General features: G+C 39.8%; 2 protein-coding genes across 3 annotated transcripts; one reads left to right on the forward strand and one right to left on the reverse strand.

Moving 5' to 3' along the window:
• Nucleotides 1-51: 51 nt before the first annotated feature.
• On the reverse strand, nucleotides 52-11,148 carry LOC109638057 (uncharacterized). Its single transcript, XM_069523826.1, has 13 exons — nucleotides 10,980-11,148; nucleotides 9,002-9,113; nucleotides 7,882-7,975; nucleotides 7,021-7,075; nucleotides 4,072-4,212; nucleotides 3,817-3,977; nucleotides 3,639-3,737; nucleotides 2,811-2,956; nucleotides 2,541-2,712; nucleotides 2,287-2,399; nucleotides 1,648-1,735; nucleotides 1,400-1,459; nucleotides 52-1,283 (listed from the first exon to the last, which is right to left on the reverse strand). Exons 1-12 carry the CDS (start codon nucleotides 11,089-11,091, stop codon nucleotides 1,406-1,408), a joined length of 1,347 nt encoding a protein of 448 aa, XP_069379927.1. The 5' UTR covers nucleotides 11,092-11,148; the 3' UTR covers nucleotides 52-1,283; nucleotides 1,400-1,405.
• A 1,636-nt stretch (nucleotides 11,149-12,784) lies between these two features.
• On the forward strand, nucleotides 12,785-20,692 carry slc2a11b (solute carrier family 2 member 11b). Of its 2 annotated transcripts, none has more exons than XM_069523849.1 (12): nucleotides 12,785-12,916; nucleotides 16,805-16,903; nucleotides 17,344-17,504; nucleotides 17,595-17,719; nucleotides 17,799-17,928; nucleotides 18,060-18,208; nucleotides 18,839-19,026; nucleotides 19,123-19,233; nucleotides 19,618-19,719; nucleotides 19,819-19,894; nucleotides 20,002-20,129; nucleotides 20,431-20,692. In XM_069523849.1, the coding sequence occupies exons 1-12, from the start codon at nucleotides 12,818-12,820 to the stop codon at nucleotides 20,623-20,625; spliced, it is 1,563 nt and encodes a 520-aa protein (XP_069379950.1). In that variant the 5' UTR covers nucleotides 12,785-12,817; the 3' UTR covers nucleotides 20,626-20,692. The 2 variants fall into 2 exon arrangements, with proteins under 2 accessions (XP_069379950.1, XP_019956413.1); XM_020100854.2 differs by lacking the exon at nucleotides 12,785-12,916 and adding an exon at nucleotides 16,495-16,702.
• The last annotated feature ends 377 nt before the right edge of the window (nucleotides 20,693-21,069 follow it).

A 21,069-nucleotide genomic window follows, 5' to 3' on the forward strand; every position in this document is an offset into this window, starting at 1 on the left:
ATCATCGTGTGTTTTTGACTTTATTAATAACAAAAAGAAGAGGCACTCGAGTAAAAGTAAAAAATGTTTAATCGTTTTCAAGGGAGTTACAGTGAGTTTGCAGATTTCTTGATTTGAGTCTTGTTTACGGAATAAAGTTCCTAAACAAGCCAATTGAGTTCAGGTTTCAGACAATTGAAATATTTTTTCTAAAAAAAATACACAATATATAGATTTAAACACAAGTTTAATAAATTTGTAAATTTAAAAACTTATAAAACATGTATTTCCTAAAGAGGAGGTCACCTGGCATCTGACACACACAAAACAAACGGGCAGAGCTCAGAATAATATTGCAAACAACTAGATGAGATGTTTCTGCATTTTTGGGGTAAAAAGTGGGGATGAACTGATCCAACCTTTACTGATACCTCAAATCAGGGTCTCAGCCATAACAGCTTATTTATCTTTAAGTTTACAATCCGGCAGCCAAACATCACTGGATGAATGTACTTGATAAATAAATCCCTAACTATTTTAGTGAAAACTTTGGATTAGTCACAGCATTAAAAGTAAAGTATCAGTCAGACTTGGAAAAGATCTGTAATATCAGATCAGTGCATCCCTTGTAAAAAAAAAAGCTCCTTAAAAACACCTTTAGGCAAATACATATTTCTACAAACACTGGAGAAAAGGCATTACATGGTGTTTTTAGACAACATGAGGGATTCATTAATACCATTAGGAGACACACATCAGTGCAGGAACTAACTGTTTACCAGCTGTAGTTTTACTGTACAAATCACACATGAATCACACTGTAGAACACACTCTTTGGAGGCAGGAGGACATTTGCAGCCGTAAATCTCATTGACTGCATCAAAATGATGTGAAGAAATGTCAGACTATAATGCCTGAGTGTTATCACAGCATTGGTTATTACAGTTATTGCTTTAACATTCAGAATGAACACACATTCTTGTATCTTGACAGACAACATGACATCAGGACGGTGCAGTGAGATTTGTGGACCATGATGAGAATAATAAAATGATGACTGTTGTTAAAAGCACCTGCAAGTTAAAGAAATTCAAACAAAAATAAGAAAAAGTCCATTTGTAAACACTCCACTTCTCTCTAGCTTCATTTATGCTCTAAAAATATCTATTCACATTATGAAAAACAACTACAATCACAGTTTCTCCTGAACTCAATGACGGAGGCACTTTTTCATTTTTAATCAGATCTTGAGATGATGATGATGTTGGCGGTGATCTTGTTGCATCAGAGGTTCACCCTGCTGACTGAGGAAACAGAAAATACTGATTACAAAAAAAAAACCGAAGCTATCAGTCATTTTACAGAAAGAACCTTGTAGCAATATGTCAACATATGGATGAACCAAGTGTCTTCAGTCTACCTGGGGTCAGAGGTCATATTCTGCTGCACACTGCTGGAGGTACCATTCATACAATTTACCCTGTGGAACAAAATTAACTGTGTGAGATTCACAATTCTGATGTAAAACAACAGAGCTTAGAGCTGATGCTTAAAACTCAATAGAGCTGAGAGTAAAGACACTTTTTGCACTTTCAGCAATATAAAAATATCTATTACTGCAGTTTTAATGTTTGTAAAATACACGCGTAAAATCGAACAAGGATTTACCTTCTTGGTTTTGACAATATCCTGGATGTAATCTTTGTACTCAGTCATCACCCTCTTCTCCTTCTTTGTCAAAGTCTTATTCCGTTGGCTGAGAATGAAGAACAAAATGTTTTATCACAATCTAAACAATCACTTCCTCCTTGTGTGTTGGCAGAACTGTGTAAGTTTGATTTGTGTACCTTCTTGACATTTAGACATTTTTCTAAGGGTTCCATCAGAACGTCCTTAACATCAAGATGCCCTTTTTTAATTTGTTATTATGAAAAACAAAAAAAGGTAGAAAATAATCTCACTTAAGAGACTGAATCCAGTAAGCTTAAATGGCAGTGACAGTGTTCAGACCCGGTGTTAACATCCATCCTCAGAGATCCGTCAGAGTGGTCAGCTTTAAGTTTGTCTGTTCATAGCTGACATTAATATATACTAAATGTGTCTCCTGTCACCAGTTATGATCGGATCCCACTTCCCCGCTCTGCATGCAAATAAATTAGTACATCAGTTGTATTCATGAAATTAGAATTATTGTATCTTAACCCAGTCTGATTTTAAAGATGTGTTTGTTTGTAGCAGGTCTGAATGGGATCACAGTTATAGGTAAAAATCTACTAATCAATTAACTGATTAAAGTGTAACACTTACCCTGCAAAATACTTTGCTAAGAAAAGCAGGAGGTAACAAAAAGCCCCAAAAATAATGACAAACAAAACTTGTCCATCCTCTGGTATCCAGTCCCATAAATATATCACAACTCCCTGTGAGACACGTTAAACAGAATTAAGTTCACAAGTAATAAGTACAAAGAATAATGATAAAAAAAATAGTTTTCTGCAATGTTATTTGTTTATCTATCAGCTTTCACGCTCTTCAACACTAAAAATATTACTTGGACTTACTGAGAAGACAGTGAGGGTCTGAGCTGGACCTTCGCCCAACAGCTCCCCCAGCTCCTCTGTGGAGAAGGTGCTCACAATGAAACTAAGGATAAACAGGAACGGAAGGAAAACGCCCAGAACCCCACACAGGAAGGAGCGAAGACGCACACTTTTGCTGTGAGTCACATCAGCCCTGCACGTTCACACAGAGAAACAGGGTTTAAATATCACTGCACTGTATGATAGCTTTAGCATGTATGATGCTGTGCTGTAAGTCAAAAGATGTCAAACCTGTCCTGCTCTAGTCTGCTGCTGATGGTGGAACAAATAAGGTCACAATCTTTCTCCAGCTGGTCCAGAGTCTTCTGAACGGCCTGGTTGATGGTTTTCTCGATGGTCTGACAAACCCCATCGATCTGGTTCACACACCTGCTCGGCTAAACAACACCAAGGCTCATAAGTGCAACAGTTTTAGCGTGAACACACAAAACATCTTGTGCATCTTAAAAAGAGCAAAGGTATGGAAACTTCCGAGACAAACCCTGAGGGGATCGTGACTGACAGCCATAAGCACTTAGTTGGAAGTGAGGACGCATTTGGTCAGCAAAAATAAATTGGAGGTCGGGGGGGTTGCACAAATCTAACATGCAGAGCACAGCTTTGTGGCTGTAGATCACAAAATGGTGCAGCAATAACTCAGGCCTGGGGCTGCCGTTGTCAAAGGTGGCCGATCAGAGGGCATGGTTTACAACCCCTGTTCACCCTGGGAGTGGATAAGACTCTCACGCCTCATACAGCAAAATGAATCATCCTGTCCCTGGCTACGAAGGGCCACAAGGAAATCTGGGGTGGAGAATTTACATTCAAGGATAATCAATGACTGCTCAAGCCCCAGGATGGAAGAGAGCTTTAATTCCAGACCCAAGACCTGAGATCTGAGGGAAACACTCCTAAATACAGGAAACAACTCTACAAAGATGCTGCAAGGTGGGAAAACACTAAAATATGTAAATCATTTAAGTATTAGATGGTTAATCAGTTGTTAAAACTGGAAGAAGCCAGAAGATTCCAAATGGAATTACTTCTGTAAAATAACTAGTAAAACGACGGTTTATTTACCCTCTGTGGGTTGGGGATGTAAATTGTTGGCATATCAAAACCACATTTGTTGAGACCTGGACAGCGACACAGTTCCTGGACAATCTGCATCATCACCCTCTGCCAGAAGAAAAAAAATTGCAAGTTTACCTTTCACCGAGTCAAATCAATCAAAAAATGTCATATGGAGTGAACTTACCTGTCTATCTGTTTCCTTCCCAGCTTCATCTGCCTTACTCAGGTAGAACAACACCTTGTCTCCACATTTCTCACTTAGCTTCTCCACGATGTTGAGCGTGCGCTTGCATAGCGCCTGGCCCATCGGGTCGAAGAACACAAATATCAAGTCTGCCTGTTCTCCTGCACAGAAAGAAACAAAACAGTCACTATTGAAACCCAACAGCTCAGTCTGATCAGCACCGGAATAACAAATGTTTGAGCTGTCAAACCATACCCAACCAGGTGATGGCGCTGTTGACGTTAAAAGGGTAGATCATGTCTCCATCCACCAGACCCGGAGTGTCCACGAACGTCAAGAGGCTGAACTTCTTCTGCTTGGAGGTAGAGATCTCAGCCGACAGGTAGTCCATAACACCTGGAATATACAGATGCTGTGTGCACAAGCGTCTCCATAGAAACAAAGATGCTAAATAAAAAGGTTGAGTCCCTGTAGGAAGGTGTCACCTCTAATGACTTTATTATCATGAGCTAGTAGAAGCTGCAGTACAGTCAATACTTGGAGACCTGAGGGAGGCACAGTGGTATCAAATATCAAGAACTTTTTCTGATTTCAGCTTTGAAGGTGCCTTTATAATCAAAATGCAACAATATGCATGTGAGCTGTGAACATGCACGAGCACAAATCTTTGCCAATTCTTGTTGTGAAAAAAACCAGCAGTGGCCACACCCTCGCAACTTAAATTTCAATATTAACACAGTTTGACACGTCTCGGTTTTTTTCACCGTGCCCTATGCAGAGATATCTGTTGTCATGGTTACACACAACAGCTCTTCAACTGGCAGCTTTAGTGTGGGGTGTGGGACATAAAGCTAGCCAGTGAAGAACGACTGTGAGGCAACGCACTGAGAGGCTATGACGATCCACCACACGTGAGCCCGAACCACCCACAGGCTCTGTGCACCAGGACAGTATCGCTATAGACATACCCCCAGTATTGACTAAATAATTATTAATATAAATAAATCCCATCCTCCCTCTACACACATACATGCACACACAGGCCCGAGATGACACTGAAGCTGTTTCATAGGAAGAGGCAGGTGTCAACAGCCAGCACAAATCACATGCTTGTGCTGCAGCGAGCGGGTCCACTGCTGCTGGAGCACATTAGCATTCCCTTATGTTTCTCCTAAACCAGCGTGTTCGCGATATCAATATATCTTCGTGCTATCACATGTCTTTAAAGTGCATTCCCATTATCTATCAGCATATTGAGACATCTCTGTTGTGTGCAACATGGCTAAAAGCCTTTAAGACATTACATCTATGCAGACATCATTGAGGAGCTCTACTTCAGGTAGTCAAGATTGTTCAAAACATACACATGCCCTTTCTATTGCTAAAAGACAAAAAATAGCAACTTTCAGAAAAAATGGATCGAACAGCCTTGATTCGGACAGATTCATCCACTTTGATTGAACTGAGTCCCCAGAGTCTCCTGAAAGCTGAAAAGGAAACAGGAGCGATACTCGCCCATGGGTGCTAAGTTCCTCAAGTGACTGTAACTGAGAAGGCTCCACAAGAGATCCTGTGCACGAGGAAAAGGGCAAAGGCTGCAATAACGCTCTGGTGACCAGAACTTAAAAAGAACTTGTCAGATTAAACAGATCAAAGCCAAAATAGAAAAGATACAGAGGACAGCTAAAAGACAATTTCATGATCTAAACTCATGACAAGAGGTTGATAAGATAATAAAACAATAAGACACAGTTAGATATCCTGTAAAGCAACATTAAGAAGTATTTCCAGTGAGACCAAAGTGTGTGACAAGCAGCTGCTCCCACATAAGGATATATGTTGCTTTTCTGATGAGTCATCCTCAGTCGCTGTGACACCTCATCAACTGCCAGAGTCATGGTGTATAGTTCCAGATGCGGAGATGAGAGTGAAATAAAAAGACTTGTATTTCAGCAGCAGCAGATTGAAGGTGCAGGCTCGGGCCTGCAGAGTGGAGCCGTGGCTGCTGGAGTCCGGGCTGTGCCGTCTCTAATGGCTGTGACATTTCTCAGAAGCTCCTCCTGACTCCACTGCACTGCCGTCGATGGGGCGTGTGACTCACGCGCCATACCGTGAGCGCTCCGGTCCGCACCCAGTGAACCCTCACTCTCTCTATACTCTACGCTTTACTGTCTCCCCTCCCTCACCCCCCTCCACACTGATGCTCCCACTCAGACAGCAGGCACACCCAGGCTTTCTGCACGACCACCTCAACATCCAGAGGCGGGGAGAGCTCAGACAAATTCTCTTAAAAACAATATGCCACTAAACACGGCTCTTTAATGTGAGTCATCTGGACTCACAGATCTCAGGAACAACTGGCACAAACCTGATAAGAGGCGAACAGGGGTTCTGCTTTATAAACAAAAACTTGATACGTCAAGACTGTGACTCAGTGTTGAGTCATCGAGGTGAAGCACCTCAACGCGACCTCAAATCACAAAAGACAAGCCTGACCTGTGATAGGGAGAAACCCATAAATAACTCGTCATGAGAAGCCTGCAATGTTAAACAGCCACGAAAGCTGCTGATGTTATTGATTAAATAAGCATTTCATATTGAGCTTTATTTAAATTGCAAAAGCTCTCAAAGGAGCAACCCTGTGTCTGCAGCTCGTAATTACATTCATCTCCTGTCCTGTAGTCCAGTGGTTCTGCAGCATCTCTGGCTGTTAGAGAAAATTTGAAACCTTTGCCATCTCTTCATCCTCTGAACTGTCTCATCATGATCCCAACAGAAGAAAAGTATCAACAGAGAAACACAAGCATATGCATTTATTTAGCGATCGCATTGATTTGAGGTTGTCGTCGAGTTAACGAGACTCTGATGTGCACGAAGGCTGTGGGGCTGATTTTATTAGATACAGCATCACTAGACTTAGTGAATAAATGAAACATGAGCTGAACTGTTGTACTATGTGAGATCTTTAGACATGTTTCTTTTGTGTGATTATATATATTAGGAAATCTGCGTGCATACAGCAGACGTACACGTAATGATTAATAGGAATAGGAATATAATAGGAATGTGAAATAGAGTACAGGATAAGTACAGTAGCTAGGCCTTGCTTGCTCTTGGCAGAAATCGCACTGCATGTGAAGTACAATCGCTGCAAACAGTGTGAGTCGTGCACTTTTCTGATGCTAAACAAGAAGATAGTCTTACCTTTGAACTCAAGAAGCGGTCGAAAGTGCGGGTAGAGATGTAGCGTTGCATTCCCCTGTGAGAGAGGAATAAAAGACAATGTGAGAAAGACAAATACTACTCTGCAGTTTTTTTTCCTGAGCTCCCAACCCTCTAAAACGGAGTCCTCCCTTCTCTTAGTACTTGGCGCTGGGTCTTGTTCTGCAGCTCAGTACACCTGATTTAAGCTCTTCCTGTACATAGAAGATAATCCTTCCACTCTGCAGTCCTGCACTGCAAATATATTATTCATCTTCATCACCTTCACCACAGCAGGATATGAACAGAGAGGCAGAGGAGGGAGAGGATGAGAGCGGATGGAGAGACAAGTCTCTTCTCCCGAGCCTGTTTATATGCTCCAAAGACGCCTCTGTGTGTGTGTGTGTGTGTGTGTGTGTGTGTGTGTGTGTGTGTGTGTGTGTGTGTGTGTGTGTACAACAAAGCGTCTCACTGGAGCAGCATACAGAATGAGAAATCACCACCGACTGAGGGAGTGACTTCACTTCACTACACCGTGACACTGGGCCTATCGCTTCATCGACCTTTATGACTGACTGCAGCTTCTGTTCCCGCTACTGAAGTTAAACATTTGAAGTTGAGTTAAACTCCTTCATCCATAAAACCTGACAAAGCCTGTCTGAACATGAATTACTGTTGATTTACAAACACTGATCACATTTTAAGGCAATAAAATTGAACACGCAACACAAAGCTGGTTCAATCAAGGTTCTGTTTTCCAGCATTAGATGGTACGGCTTCATAGAGCTTTTTATCAGATCATACGCACACTGAATACTAAATCCTTATGCAACAGTGCTGGACATGCTTTCATGCTATTCCTACCGTCAGTGATTCTCTTTTGCGACCGCTTGTGATGAAGGTAAACCCCTGCGTCTCAATGGCAACGCCTGTTTTCTGGATGTGCTCTTCAACATACCTGAAATGACAGCAATCAGGTGTCAGGTATGATTAGCGTTAAAAGCATGTGTTCATCTTTCATATTGTATCTATAAGTGCACCAGGTCTAAATCAGCAGCTTAGGATGATAGAAAGAGTGTTTTTCCTTGATAACTGACAACTGACAACTAACAATTCATCGCTAATCCACTTGTGGTCGATTTATTTTCTGTCTCTCAACTAATCAGTTAATTGTCTAATACTTTAAGAATTCATTCCAATAAACTAGGCTGGTGCCTGTATAAAGGAGCACTTTGTGAACCTGTGATCATCGGTGTTTTCAAAGCAAACAGTTTACAGTATTCATGATAAATATGGAAACTCTAAATATGAACATATGTAACATTTGCATAAGATGAATCATATTAATTTCACTGAGGTTAAAAAGTAAAAGTGAAACTTATTTCCACAATCAACAAGCACTGCAAAAAAATTATATTCCACTTAGTGATCATATCAATTTTAAAAACAACTCTGGAAAATAACTAATAACAGATATTTCCATTTCTGTTTGCTGTCACCCTGAAACCCAACCTACACAACTTCATACCAAAAACCTCTAGAGACCCTGAGTAATCCCCACCCCCGCTTTAAAATATGAGGTCAGTGACTGCTTTGACAGCTGTGTTCTTTATAGAGGTAGTTCAAACCCTTTCCTGAACTTAACTGAGGGTCATATCTATACTAATACACAGTTTCTGACCCTTCACACAAAACACGAGCTGTGTGATAAAGACTATTTTGGGAAAGTCGTTGTATTAGGCCATTATTTCCAGTGTTGCTCTCAATCAACATTCAATTAAACAATGAGCCAAAAAAGCATGAATGATGACCAACTAGATGTATTTGTCTTTACTTGTCAAATCCTAGAAATAATTGATGAATTTCATTTAAACAAAAAAGCTATTTTAAAAAGTCATGTATTAAAATCATACTCGTCACCAAAAAAATCTCAATCAAACATGAGTCATAGTGTGATGGAGCCATTAAAAATAGAATGTATTACCAATTAATGAAGGAGCTCTTCCCCGCTGAGTGGTTACCCATTATCATCACAATGATTTTCTTTCTGGGAGGCAGGAGGCGCACTCCGAGGCTGCTGGCTATCTTCACCAGGCCTGAACACACACAAACACACACACACACACACACACACACACACACACACACACACACACACACACACACACACAAACTTTAAATTAAGCAAGGTACAGTATATTGCAATTGTAATAACACTAACACTTTATTTTTAATGATTTCAGGAGGTTTAACAATGTAAACTCTTGACATCATTCAACAAGTATTTCCAATAAATGACTTGTATTTGTGACTTGTCAGAAGCATCAGATTTGTCTGCAGAATTGAATTGGTGAATAAAGTTTCTAATAGCAGTATTTACGTGGGATCAAATCAAGAGTTTTTCTTTCGAACAAATTGTGGCTAAAATTATTTGTTGATTGAAAAATAATAATATTTATATATATATATATATATATAATTGTAAACATTATTTTGATCCTATTGAACAAATGGGAGATTTGCTGTAGCTCTTAAACAAATGTATATCTTTGGTAAATTAACAAATTACTTAGTTCCCTCCATGAAACTCTCAAGGAAATTATTCAGAAATTACAAACCCATAAATTTCAGAGTTAAAGGGTGGAAAAAGTAATGTTCAAGTGTGAAAGTTCAAATTTACTCCCTGGTCTAATTTTGTCTGATTAACAACATCTCTTATAATAATAGGACCAATCTGTTGTTACTGGAGTGAAGCAGCTATACTCCTCATTAGAGAAGCCTGTTTATGTCCCAGCAGAGATACTGTTACTATGAAACTGTAATAACTTTGACATGACACGTGATAAAACGACTTCTTCCAGAGCTGTAACTAGACACAGAATGATCCAGTGAACTAGACAGTATCATGGATGAACTGTTCAGGAACAGAGGCAGAGGCCTGAGGGGTGGGCAGGGTCCCACTGCTGGAACCTCAGTTTAACTGTCATCAGCAAGGAGACGCAAAAAACATATCTCACAGTCCACAGAAAACTCATCTCTCAACACAAACAAGTACAAAATGAGCACAAAACAACTAAAAGAGACTGAAAAACGTTCACATTGGTCGATATCACATTAATATTTCCTTAAGACTCCCGAGTGAAGGTCATGTAGCACTTTCCTAATGCATAAGCAATATCAGAATATAGTGTACTTTTGTTGCTATTGATGAAAAATATAATGCAATAAACATTGTTATCGTTTTATCACCCAGTATTAATAGGAGGCCTTTTATTACCTTCATGAAAAAGGTTTTCATCTGCTCAACTACTCAACCCCTGGTGGGCCTGGCCCAGGGAACAACCCATTCCAATCCATTCCATTTTGATGCGGACAAGCATCAGGGGGACGATCCAGGAAATAGGAAGTTTTTCAACATTTGAATTGATGTCTCACAGAATACTTCATGGATCTTGATGAAAAAAAAGTCAGGCATGACTGCATCTGGTGAATTGAAGTGTGGTTTCATAAGGGGACTGTTGGGTCCTGGGTGATATTATAGTTGTCTGAGATCTTATTATGCCTCCATCTACCACACACTGTAGTTACTGTTTAGTAATACCTGTAATAACAGGACCTTAACTCCAATCCTCCGTCAGGTCCAGACACTGAAGGCTCTATAATAATAATAACAATAACAATAATAATAATAATAATAATAAAGTTAGTTTGTGTCTGTGTTTGAAAGTAAAGCATTGATACATAAAGGGGAGAGAGAAGCTACAACGTGTTTCAATGTCATGTGAGTGACACTGACAGACAGCTGCCCCACCTCCACCACACACACACACACACTATACGAGCCCCCCCCCCCCAGTCTTTAAAGTTATATAACAGCACAACCAGGTGTGTTTCTGCTTCACGGTTCTGACTCGGACTAACTCGGTTGTTGACTCGGGTTAAACCCGGGTTGTGTTCTTTACCGTGGTCGCTGTCCACATACAGACTGTGGCACTCCTTCAGGATCCTCTCACTGGGTGTGGTGATCGCAGACTCCAGCGGGTTTGCCACACACCGGTTCTTTCTGGACGACATGATCCACCCTGCCACCACACTCCACCTCTGCGGTTCCCTCTCACACCGGGGGAAGAGTTTCACTGTTGCACGAAGGCTTCACCGTGCGGATGAAGCGCCCCCGTGCGGTCAACACCTGCCAGGACACCAATGGGCAGACTGACCAGGATCCTCAGCAGCGGGTTTCAGTCTTTAAAGGTTCAGTTTGTAAGATTTAGGTGAAAGAGATCTATCGGCAGAGATTTAATACAAAATAATCCTAGTGATGTTTTCATTAGTGTGTTTCATTTAAATTGTACAGGTTGTTCTTTACCCTAGAATGGGCCCTTCATATTGAAATACCTTATATTTACATCAGGAGTGGGTCCTCTCTACGGAGGCCGCCATGTCTTTTACAGCAGCTGCAACATGCAACTTCAGATGTCACTAAATTCTACACACTGAACCTTTAATGACGAACTCAGTGATTTTTAAGACCTGACATTTTGATCCACAACGCATGCTTGCTGATTTTCAACAACAATATATATATATATATTTGGTTAAAAGAGTGGCATCTGAGCAATAACATAATGCAATATCACATAAAATACTTATTTGGAAGTCTCACCCAAATCATGAATAAAATAAATGCAATCCTCTTCTTGGTGACCATTCAAACTACATGTTTCTATAGCTCATGTTAGAACATAACAGTCCGAACTTCAATATAAATACCAGTTCTACAAGGCAAAATGTTACTAGCTGTAAACAACATATAAATTATTCTAATTATCTTCTTTCCTCAGATCCTCGGCTGAATGGATGATAACTTCACACTCTCTGCTGACTAACTGTACAGACCTACCTTTGTCTGTGATTTCTGTTTGTTATTACATCCAAATGGGTTTTATTTGGATGTAGGGCAGCTTGCTCGTGAATCACACTGTGTGACCAGAACTGCAACAGCTATTGCCACAAGTTATATTTCTTTTCTTTGCCTTTGTCTGCTTTTAGCAGTGAAGCTTCAGGGTCTGTGTTGCAGCTGATCCAATGACAAAACTCAAACAGAACTCTTCATTGTTAAGAAAATATCATTTCTTTCACTTTAAGGATCAAAAGACCAACTAAACCATTCTCAGAGGCTCTTACGGGATTAAAAGGTTTTTTTGTGCAGAAAGCTATGCAGCTCTTTGGGTCATGTGTGCAGAACAGCATGTCCTGAAAATGAAAATCCTTGTAGTAGTTCTGGGTTGATGTCAGCAGCAGTTTAAAACAAGCAGAGTTTTTCAACCTGTGTAACTGAATAATGTCACAGAAGTCTGTTCTAAAAAATAAGATTCATTTTCTTTTTACACCTTCTACTGATAAGTAAATAAACACATCTTTCTCAAATGGGCTATGGCATGTTGTTTCAGTTTCTTTTCCAGCAGTCAAAATACTTACTGATAATACCATTTATACAGTTGTGTAAATTTCACTATACTCTAATACCCCACATTGATCTGCTGATAGCACATGAATTAAAAACATTAATATTATTTCTGTATTCAAAAAAATAGTTTATAGCCAAAAAATCCTTAATTGAAGTGAACAAAACATTTTATGTTTAAAATAATAATAATCTTTAAGCATTTTTGGGGATAAAAAGGGCATATCAGTTCAACTGAGTGTCCTCAGCTACACCTTCAGATATCAGCTAACTTTACCTCAGGTCAAGCAATGTGCTTTAAGGAGTTAATGAGTCTCCCCCTCGGAGCTGAATCATATGCTGCACCTTGCGATCGGCTCAGATGGTTTATTCCCACATCATTTCACAGCAGCCTCACAAATGAATTTCACGGAGGAGACTGCGCCAAAGAAAGAGGTAAGTTCAAAATTCAGCTTCTGACTGTGGTTGGTGTTTGCCTGCTGAATAAAGTTTGAATCAAAAGCTTTCAGGTTTTATTTTGGGGATCGAGAAATAGGTCAACACCATCAGTGCTTTTGGACCCAGTGAGAGCAGCAGTAGAACTTATGCATTCCTTCCAAAGATAAATCTGGTCATAGGGATTCAGAATTGATCATTAGCCAGTTTGAGAATATATTTTCCATGTGCATATCCAAAGTCCTCATTTTACAGACTGTGATAAGGAAATGTGCGTGCAGCTGTTAAACATCAACCAAAATAGATTGCATGAGGTATTATTTTAATATTGATTTTTGTGCACACAGGGCTCCATAGTAAAGAAGAAAATGTTGGATATTGAATGTAATAAAATGTAGTTTCACCTTAGTTTATAATTTACATTTTTAAGTCATTTAAAGGAACTAGCTTTGTGAAAAGTCACTTATTTTTCCTCATTTGCTATTTTGGTAATAATTCACTTCTCACTGTTGACAAACCATGAATTATTTTTTCTCTCTTTCTAATTATCTGTAATGATCTTGTCCTCAATCACTTCCATCCTGCAGTGTAGATAATAAGGCATTTAGAGTAATGAGCATTTCATGTAGTTTGACTGTTTGCATATTTCATTTCAATCAATTACCTTTTTAATGGTGTTGATATTCTGAAGCTGTAACTGCTGCAGTTTTCACTAAATACTCCAGGGGAGGCAATGCATCAAATGTTCACTGCTCCCGAGGTTATTCAGTAATTAGTCTTCACTCTGCCTAAAATCAAAGAAAGAAAGGAAGAAAGACAAAAAGGAAAAAAGACCTATGATCATAAATGACCTGTGTTTAACAAAAATGACACAACTGTTCGTGAAACAGTTTCTCTCTGTCAGTGAATAAAAAATGTCTGAAGTGGTCTGGTCTAATGTCTGGTACAGGAACAGTGATTTCAGAAAATGACTCAGACTTTGTTGCACTATGTTGCAATCTTATGTTAAAATTAAAATAAATGTTCCCAGGTTGTTCTGCACTCCAAACACCATAATGACAATGCAAAAACAGATCTATTTTTTTTGCTAATTTATCAAAAAGGAAGTTTTAATCAGATCCTTTATAACATTTGAGATAGGGTGCCTCATATTTTCTCTTGGTCGTCTTTGAGATGATTTTACACAGTCTACCTCAATTGATTCATCTTCTGTCATTTGCCTATATAATTGCTTTAGTTACAAGATCTCAGGTATATAGATAGATAGATAGATAGATAGATAGATAGATAGATAGATAGATAGATAGATAGACATACTTTATTCATACCCATTTTTTTTTTTTACAAAGAAGAGCAAAGAACAGAAAAGATCAGAATAAAACCAAGCTGTGATGTGACTGTAGAGCTCATAGACAGGATTGTGTGACTACAGATCTGGGAAAGACAGCTACATGAGATGTTTGATGCATTTAAGGAGGAAAATAGTGTCCTTCATAATCTTTACATGGAAAAGACTTTTCCCGGAGCTACAAACTGTCCAAACTAATGATCGTGAGAGAAAAACCAGAGCTGACCAAGAAGTGGTCACTATGGCTGAGCTCCTGTGTGGACATGGGAAACATTTCAAGAAGGACAATCATCATGCAACACTCTGGAAATAGTGATTTGAGCTTTGGACAAGTGGAAGCCTCCTCTGAGTGAGAGACAAGGAAATCTAAAAGACAGTGAGCAACAAGATTCTCTGGACTGATGAAAAACAGTTTGGCCTCAATTAGTCAATAAAATCAATGTGTTAGTTGGTTATGGACATTTCTCCACCAAGGTCCTTCCTCCAAAATGGTTTAGTTCTGTCTAGTCTTCTCAAGGAGGAGTTTTTGCTCCACATTTAAGAATAATAGAGGGCACTTTGTTCTTGGGGACCCTCATAGCAGCAGAAATTCATTTTGTAACCTCAAGCAGATAGTTGTAGTTTTCAGTAGAAGGTTACAGCAGAGGATTTGTTATGTGTAGTGCTCAACCAAAAGGTTGTGGTCAAGCTTTTAAATCAAGTTAAACAAAATCACAGTTCTTACTAAACTGCAACTATTATATTCATTTCAAAAGTATTTGACCCTTCACATAGATGAAGAAGTCATGTGCTTGATTTGGAGGTTCACAATAAATTGTTCAGTTTTGAAAATGGAAGAACCCTGATCTCATATCTTCAGCTTCTATTCTTGGACTGTGATCTGTGACCATTCAGATCAAATCAATTCAACAATGTGTTCAAGGAGCAATATCCTCAGCCGTGAACCCTCGACTAGGAAAAGAAACCAAGACCTCAGGGAGAGTAAAAACTGGGGATCCTTCTCCGTGGACGGACGGAAGTGCAACATGTCACGAATCAACAAAAAAATAATATTTAAAGACAATATAAATGAAGAGATGTCTCATTATTATTATATAAAACGGATGCAACCAACAAAAATAGAACTATGTCTTTCATTCTTTGATGTGATGATTAGATCATGAATGAATTTTATACCTAGCCTTCAGCAGTTATTCAAACAAACCAACCAATATCAGATTATACAAAAGTAAATCAGTGATGAACTCCTCTGCTCCAGGGGCTCATGACTCCTGACAGTCACACAACCCAGCATCACAGGTTGCAGCTACAGGCCAGAATTCAACACATGATAATCAATCAACATTATGTAAAAGTTTTGTACAACAGCAGTGTTATCTCTGATAATATCTATCCTGCATAACAGCAACTAACCTCAACCCTTCTCCTTTTCTGTTCTTTCAATCTCTCTCTTTCTTGCTCATACCAAGTTGACAGTAGATCAGCTGATGGATTCAGACACAGAGGACCTAAAACTTCTTACATATCAACAATAACTTTTTAATGCATAACCGGAATAATGACAGATACAGATCTCTCTCAATTCGTTTTCCTATTTTCATAATAATACAGATGTGTATGTCTGTATAAACATACATATGTCTGATCACAAAAGACTCTACAGTCAGCACCCTCAAGGGCTTCTTGTATTCTTTCCCACGAGGACAAGGAAGACGAATTGATCGCCGTCGTAATTGGGGAGAGGAGACAGCCACAACAGGGGACCACGGGACCCGGGTCGGTGCTCCAGGTAGAATCCCCTGGAGGTGCATGGGGTGGAGGAATGCTTCACCTGGGAATAAAGAAGACAGAGGCCTTTAACAACTGTCTATATGTTATAGAATACATGTGTTAATAACACAGAGAGGACAGTAAGTCCAGCCCAAACAGATGACGTCTATGGAGAGAGTGTAAACAGTGGAGGGGTCTGAAGGATTTGGTGAATGAATCTCTACTGTAGCTTCCTCCTCTTCCTCCTCCTCTTCCTCCTCCTCCTTCCTCAGCTGTCTGTGATCCTCTCATCCACACTGATTCAAGTTGCAACTTTTTTTCCTTTCTTCTCTTTTTTATTTTGTGTATTGTTTATCTTCACTGTGCTGGACTTCCCCTCTTTCTTCCTCTCTGTGGGAGAAACTGGTGCCAAGTGCCGTGAAATGTGAAACGTGGAGCGGCCTCATGGAGCCGATTCTCCACACCCCGCGTCCTCCTAATCACAAGCGATCTGCGCTTCTAACGCGCAGCTCCGACTCACCCAGCCGTCACTCTTAACCTCGCCGGAGACAGGACAGGCTCTAGGTTGCAGAAATTAAAAAAACACCAGGGACAAAATGCCAACGGAATATCTGGATGAATTCCAACCTCTGCTTAATAAAGAAATCAAAGCTAAAAAGCGACCAAAGGTACGTGGGGATAAAGGAACAGACGAGAGAAGAGATGCTGAGTTCTCTGCGTGATTATTAATGAATGACTTGTGTTTTCTGTCTTGTTTTTTCTGTTCGCAGCTTCCAAACAAATCACTGCTGCTGGCTGCTTGTGCTGCTTGCATAGGAGGAACCTTTCAGTATGGATATAATATATCCATCATCAATGCACCCACAGTGGTAATGACCCTACTGCCTATATGTCTGCATTCTATTGCAGTTTTTATTCTTTTTATTATGTTTTGAATGAGATGCAGCCACAGCAAAGCCTAAAACATGCTTCACAACAAAGTGGTAATCATCCGACTGCCTGTTATTTCTACATCATATTTAAGTTTTGATCAGCACAAGTTATGATGATGTTATGAATGAGATGCAGCTGCAGAGCAAAACCTGTAGAAGATGCTTTTACAACACAGTGGTACAGTACACAGCACTGTGAGTGCAGACATTTTTGTGCTCATGTGACAAAATCTCAGTCAGCTGTTATTAGTACAAATCAAATTTTCATCACTAATATTCACTTAATCTCCACTGGAGACATGTCTGATGCACAAATATATCTCTAAAATATATGTTTCTAATCCAATTGTTATGTATTTTTGTTCCTTCATCTCCAGTATGTGCAAAATTTCATCAACCAAACCTGGAGGGAGCGTTACCAAGAAGACATATCACACGATGGTCTCACTCTGCTCTGGTCCATCATCGTGTCTGTATTCACTTTAGGGGGTTTCCTAGGGGCATCGATTGGTGGGACACTGTCTGTGAAGCTGGGGAGGTATGGATAAATAAATATATGTGCTGAAAAAAAATATTGTTTTACATTCTTCTGTATTAAAGATTTGTGATTGTGATGTGGTTCTGCCAGGAAAGGGACACTGTTGGCCAATAACACATTTGCCTTGGCAGCTGCCCTGCTGATGGGTCTGAGTTACCCCACAGGATTATTTGAATTACTCATAATCGGACGTCTTCTCACTGGAATAAATGCGGGTGAGTGATTAAGAAGTACATGTGAAGGCTTCACTTATGTGGTTAAAACGTTGTGTGAAATCTTGGTTTGTTTTCACAGGCATTGGCATTTGTGTTCAACCTCTGTATTTGGGGGAAATTGCTCCAACTGCATTTCGTGGAGCCATGGGAATGGGAACCTCCATTTTCATCACTGGTGGGATCTTGACTGGACAAGTCATTGGCCTCAAGTAAATCTGAACACACTACCTGACCCTGGACAATCTGTCCTAGTTGATAGAATATTAACTTGAACCACCACAATTTGTCTACATTTGATCTAAAAGGAAGTTGGTTCGATATTTCTGGCTGATTCTTACAGAGAGGTCCTGGGCAGAGAGGAGTACTGGCCCATCCTACTCAGCACCACATGTATCCCAGCCATCATGCAGCTCCTGATCCTGCCCTGGTTCCCAGAGAGCCCACGCTACCTGCTCATCGACAAAGGAGACGCAGAAGAGTGCAAAAAAGGTGAACTTACACTGTGTTCGCTGCACTGTTTTTCACAGTTTACGCTCATATGATTTTATCTTTGGCCTGCGAAGATTGATTTAGTGCACATGACAGTGTAGTTTAAAAAGCCTGAGGACTTCCTTTGTGTGGAATTACTAGAGGCAGAGACGTTTGTCTTCATGGCTGTGAGTTCAGGCAGATGATCACATTCTCGAAATGCTGCGTTAATGTGAAGGGACAGATTTGACGCTGAAAAGCTTTTCATGTGGTTCTCAAAAACCTGCCCCAAAGCCTGAGCAGATGAGAAGAGTGAGAGATCACAATCACAGTGTGTGTCATGTGTTGTAATGACGGCTGATCTACTGAGCGACCACATGGCTCTCATAACACTGCCATACAAGCCAGTAGATTTACATTTAGCCTCAGGTTCTGCTTTTTACGTTATTGCGATTAAAAGGCTGAAACACCTGATAACAAGGTACAATTGAAGATTACTATTGTTATTTTCATGACAACAACCAGTCTGACAGAGCTCAAATGTGATGGTTTAACAACTGTTCCTGGTCACTTTTTGTGTAAAGCAGTTTGTAACCTTGTTTAGTTACAAGTGCTATACAAATAAACGTATTATTATTTTACTCTCTGCAGCTCTCAAGCAACTGCACGGATCATCGCGCTGTGGTGGCGAGCAGGAGGAAATCGAGAAGGAGAAGAATAATTTAGCAGGTTTCAAGGCCAAGAAGCCGTGGGACCTTTTAGCCGATCGCAGTGTGCGCTGGCAGCTTCTCACTGTCATGCTGCTCAATGCTGTGCAACAGCTGAACGGCATCAATGCTGTACGTACACGCTGATATGTCTCCTTCTATTTCCCAAATATCTTGATCTTCAATTTTGTATTTGTACTTCAGTTTCGTTGTCCATGTATCCTGTAGATTTACTTCTACGCAGACTACGTGTTCAAACAATCTGGCATTCCTGTTGATAAGATACCATATGTGACCGTCGGTACTGGTGCCTGTGAATGCATCACTGCTTTAACTTGTGTAAGTATGAGTTTGACATTATTACACTGAAATGTTCACACAACTCAAACTGATGAATAAAGATAGAGGCACAATCAGAAAGATCTAATAAAACCTTCGTGTGTTAGAATTATTATTATTCTAGTTATTGGAAAGTGAAATAGAGTAAAACAGAATCAATTGTAACTTAATTGTTGACCAAAGTGGAAACTGTTGTATATAAAAACTTATGAGGGTTTTAAAAGTATGAATGAAATCCCTGAAACAAATGTTGCACTAAAATACTGGGCAGCAGGATGTGAAAGAACTAAACTGGGAACATCCATTGAAAGGTCAGCGTGAAAACTCAAAGGAAATGTTTGCCTGGCATGTTCTTGGTCTTGTGACATGCTGTGTGTCTCACAGGGTATGCTGGTTGAAAGCCTGGGAAGGAAAGTGCTCATTACAGGAGGATACACACTGATGAGTATCTGCTGCATTTTATTCACGCTGACGCTCACTTTTCAGGTGATTCATCCCGATGTTGTGAAAACACATTTAAAGCTTTGTTTCATTCATTTCCATATATTTTGTATTCATGCATTTGTGTGATTTTCTTTCTATCAGGATGCCAGCCCAATTTTTCCATACTTGAGCATGGCGTGTGTTTTTGCTTTCATCCTGAGTTTTGGCTTAGGACCAGGTAAGTGGCTGAAGTCGTCCCTTTTCTTCCACACATGCTGTTTCACAATGGTTGTAAGTAAGAATTGATAGTAAGTGATTTCTTTTGTTGTTTCTTCCTCTGTGAAGGTGGCGTAACTAACGTCTTGACCACTGAACTATTCACACAAACCTCGCGCCCCGCAGCGTACATTATCGCAGGCTCCGTGAACTGGCTCAGCTTCTTCATCATCGGCATGGTCTTTCCTTTTATTGTGGTAGGTCTCCGAAAATGAATGACAATATATTTTCTTTATCTCCTGCACAGACTGGCACTCAGTGGAGTGCAGACCTCCGCTAGGTCCCAACAGTCTCCTTATGAGAGCACTTAAAATTAGTAGCTCACAATTTTAATTTGGATCTGCACCAAATTGCAAACATCTTTCATGGTAATCTGTCTGATAGTTTTTACGTAATCTTGTTGCAAAACAACATACAAATAAACAGCAAAACATAACTTCCTTGGTGGAGGAAGTTAAAAAGCAAGAGGTAGAGTCACTTTTTGTTTCATTTGCACAGATCGGGCTGCAGCAGTACTGTTTCCTGGTGTTCTTGGCAGTCTGTACCTTAGTGGCAATATACATTTTCCTGGTGGTCCCTGAAACCAAGAACAAAACCTTCCTTGAAATCCAGAGCGAGTTCCAGTCCTCCAAACACAGAAAGGCCCACGGTGCTGATGGTGCTGGAACGACACTGTTATCAACTTCTATGTGAAATGTAACCCATGACTCAGCGGTGGAACAATCAAAGCTTTTTTCAATAAAGATCAACTTATGAAAAATTGTGTTTTTTGTCAGTTTTTGCAATTAGAGCTGTTACAACAACCTTTCAGTCTGGGATGTGACCTTAAGAACAAAGGCTCCATTGAAGTTTGTCAGGGAGAAAGGCCACATACTAATATAATACATGTATTTACAGAGGGTGGTGAGAGCATTTGAGTTGTCTAACTATTGTAAGATGACCTAAATATGATTATAAGATATACAAACATTATTTATGTGAAAAACTACTCAATAAAAGTACAGAAAGAGCTGTTTGAATCATCTTTCTTTATGTGAATTAGATTTTCTTTTGGGGTTAAATGGAAAAAACCTCCTGATTGTAATGTAATAGTACTGTATATCTATTCTTCTGTCTTTTTTACCTGTTCCAAAAAAA

The sequence above is a fragment of the Paralichthys olivaceus genome, chromosome 4 (assembly GCF_024713975.1).
Source record: "Paralichthys olivaceus isolate ysfri-2021 chromosome 4, ASM2471397v2, whole genome shotgun sequence".
Classification (NCBI taxonomy): domain Eukaryota; kingdom Metazoa; phylum Chordata; class Actinopteri; order Pleuronectiformes; family Paralichthyidae; genus Paralichthys; species Paralichthys olivaceus.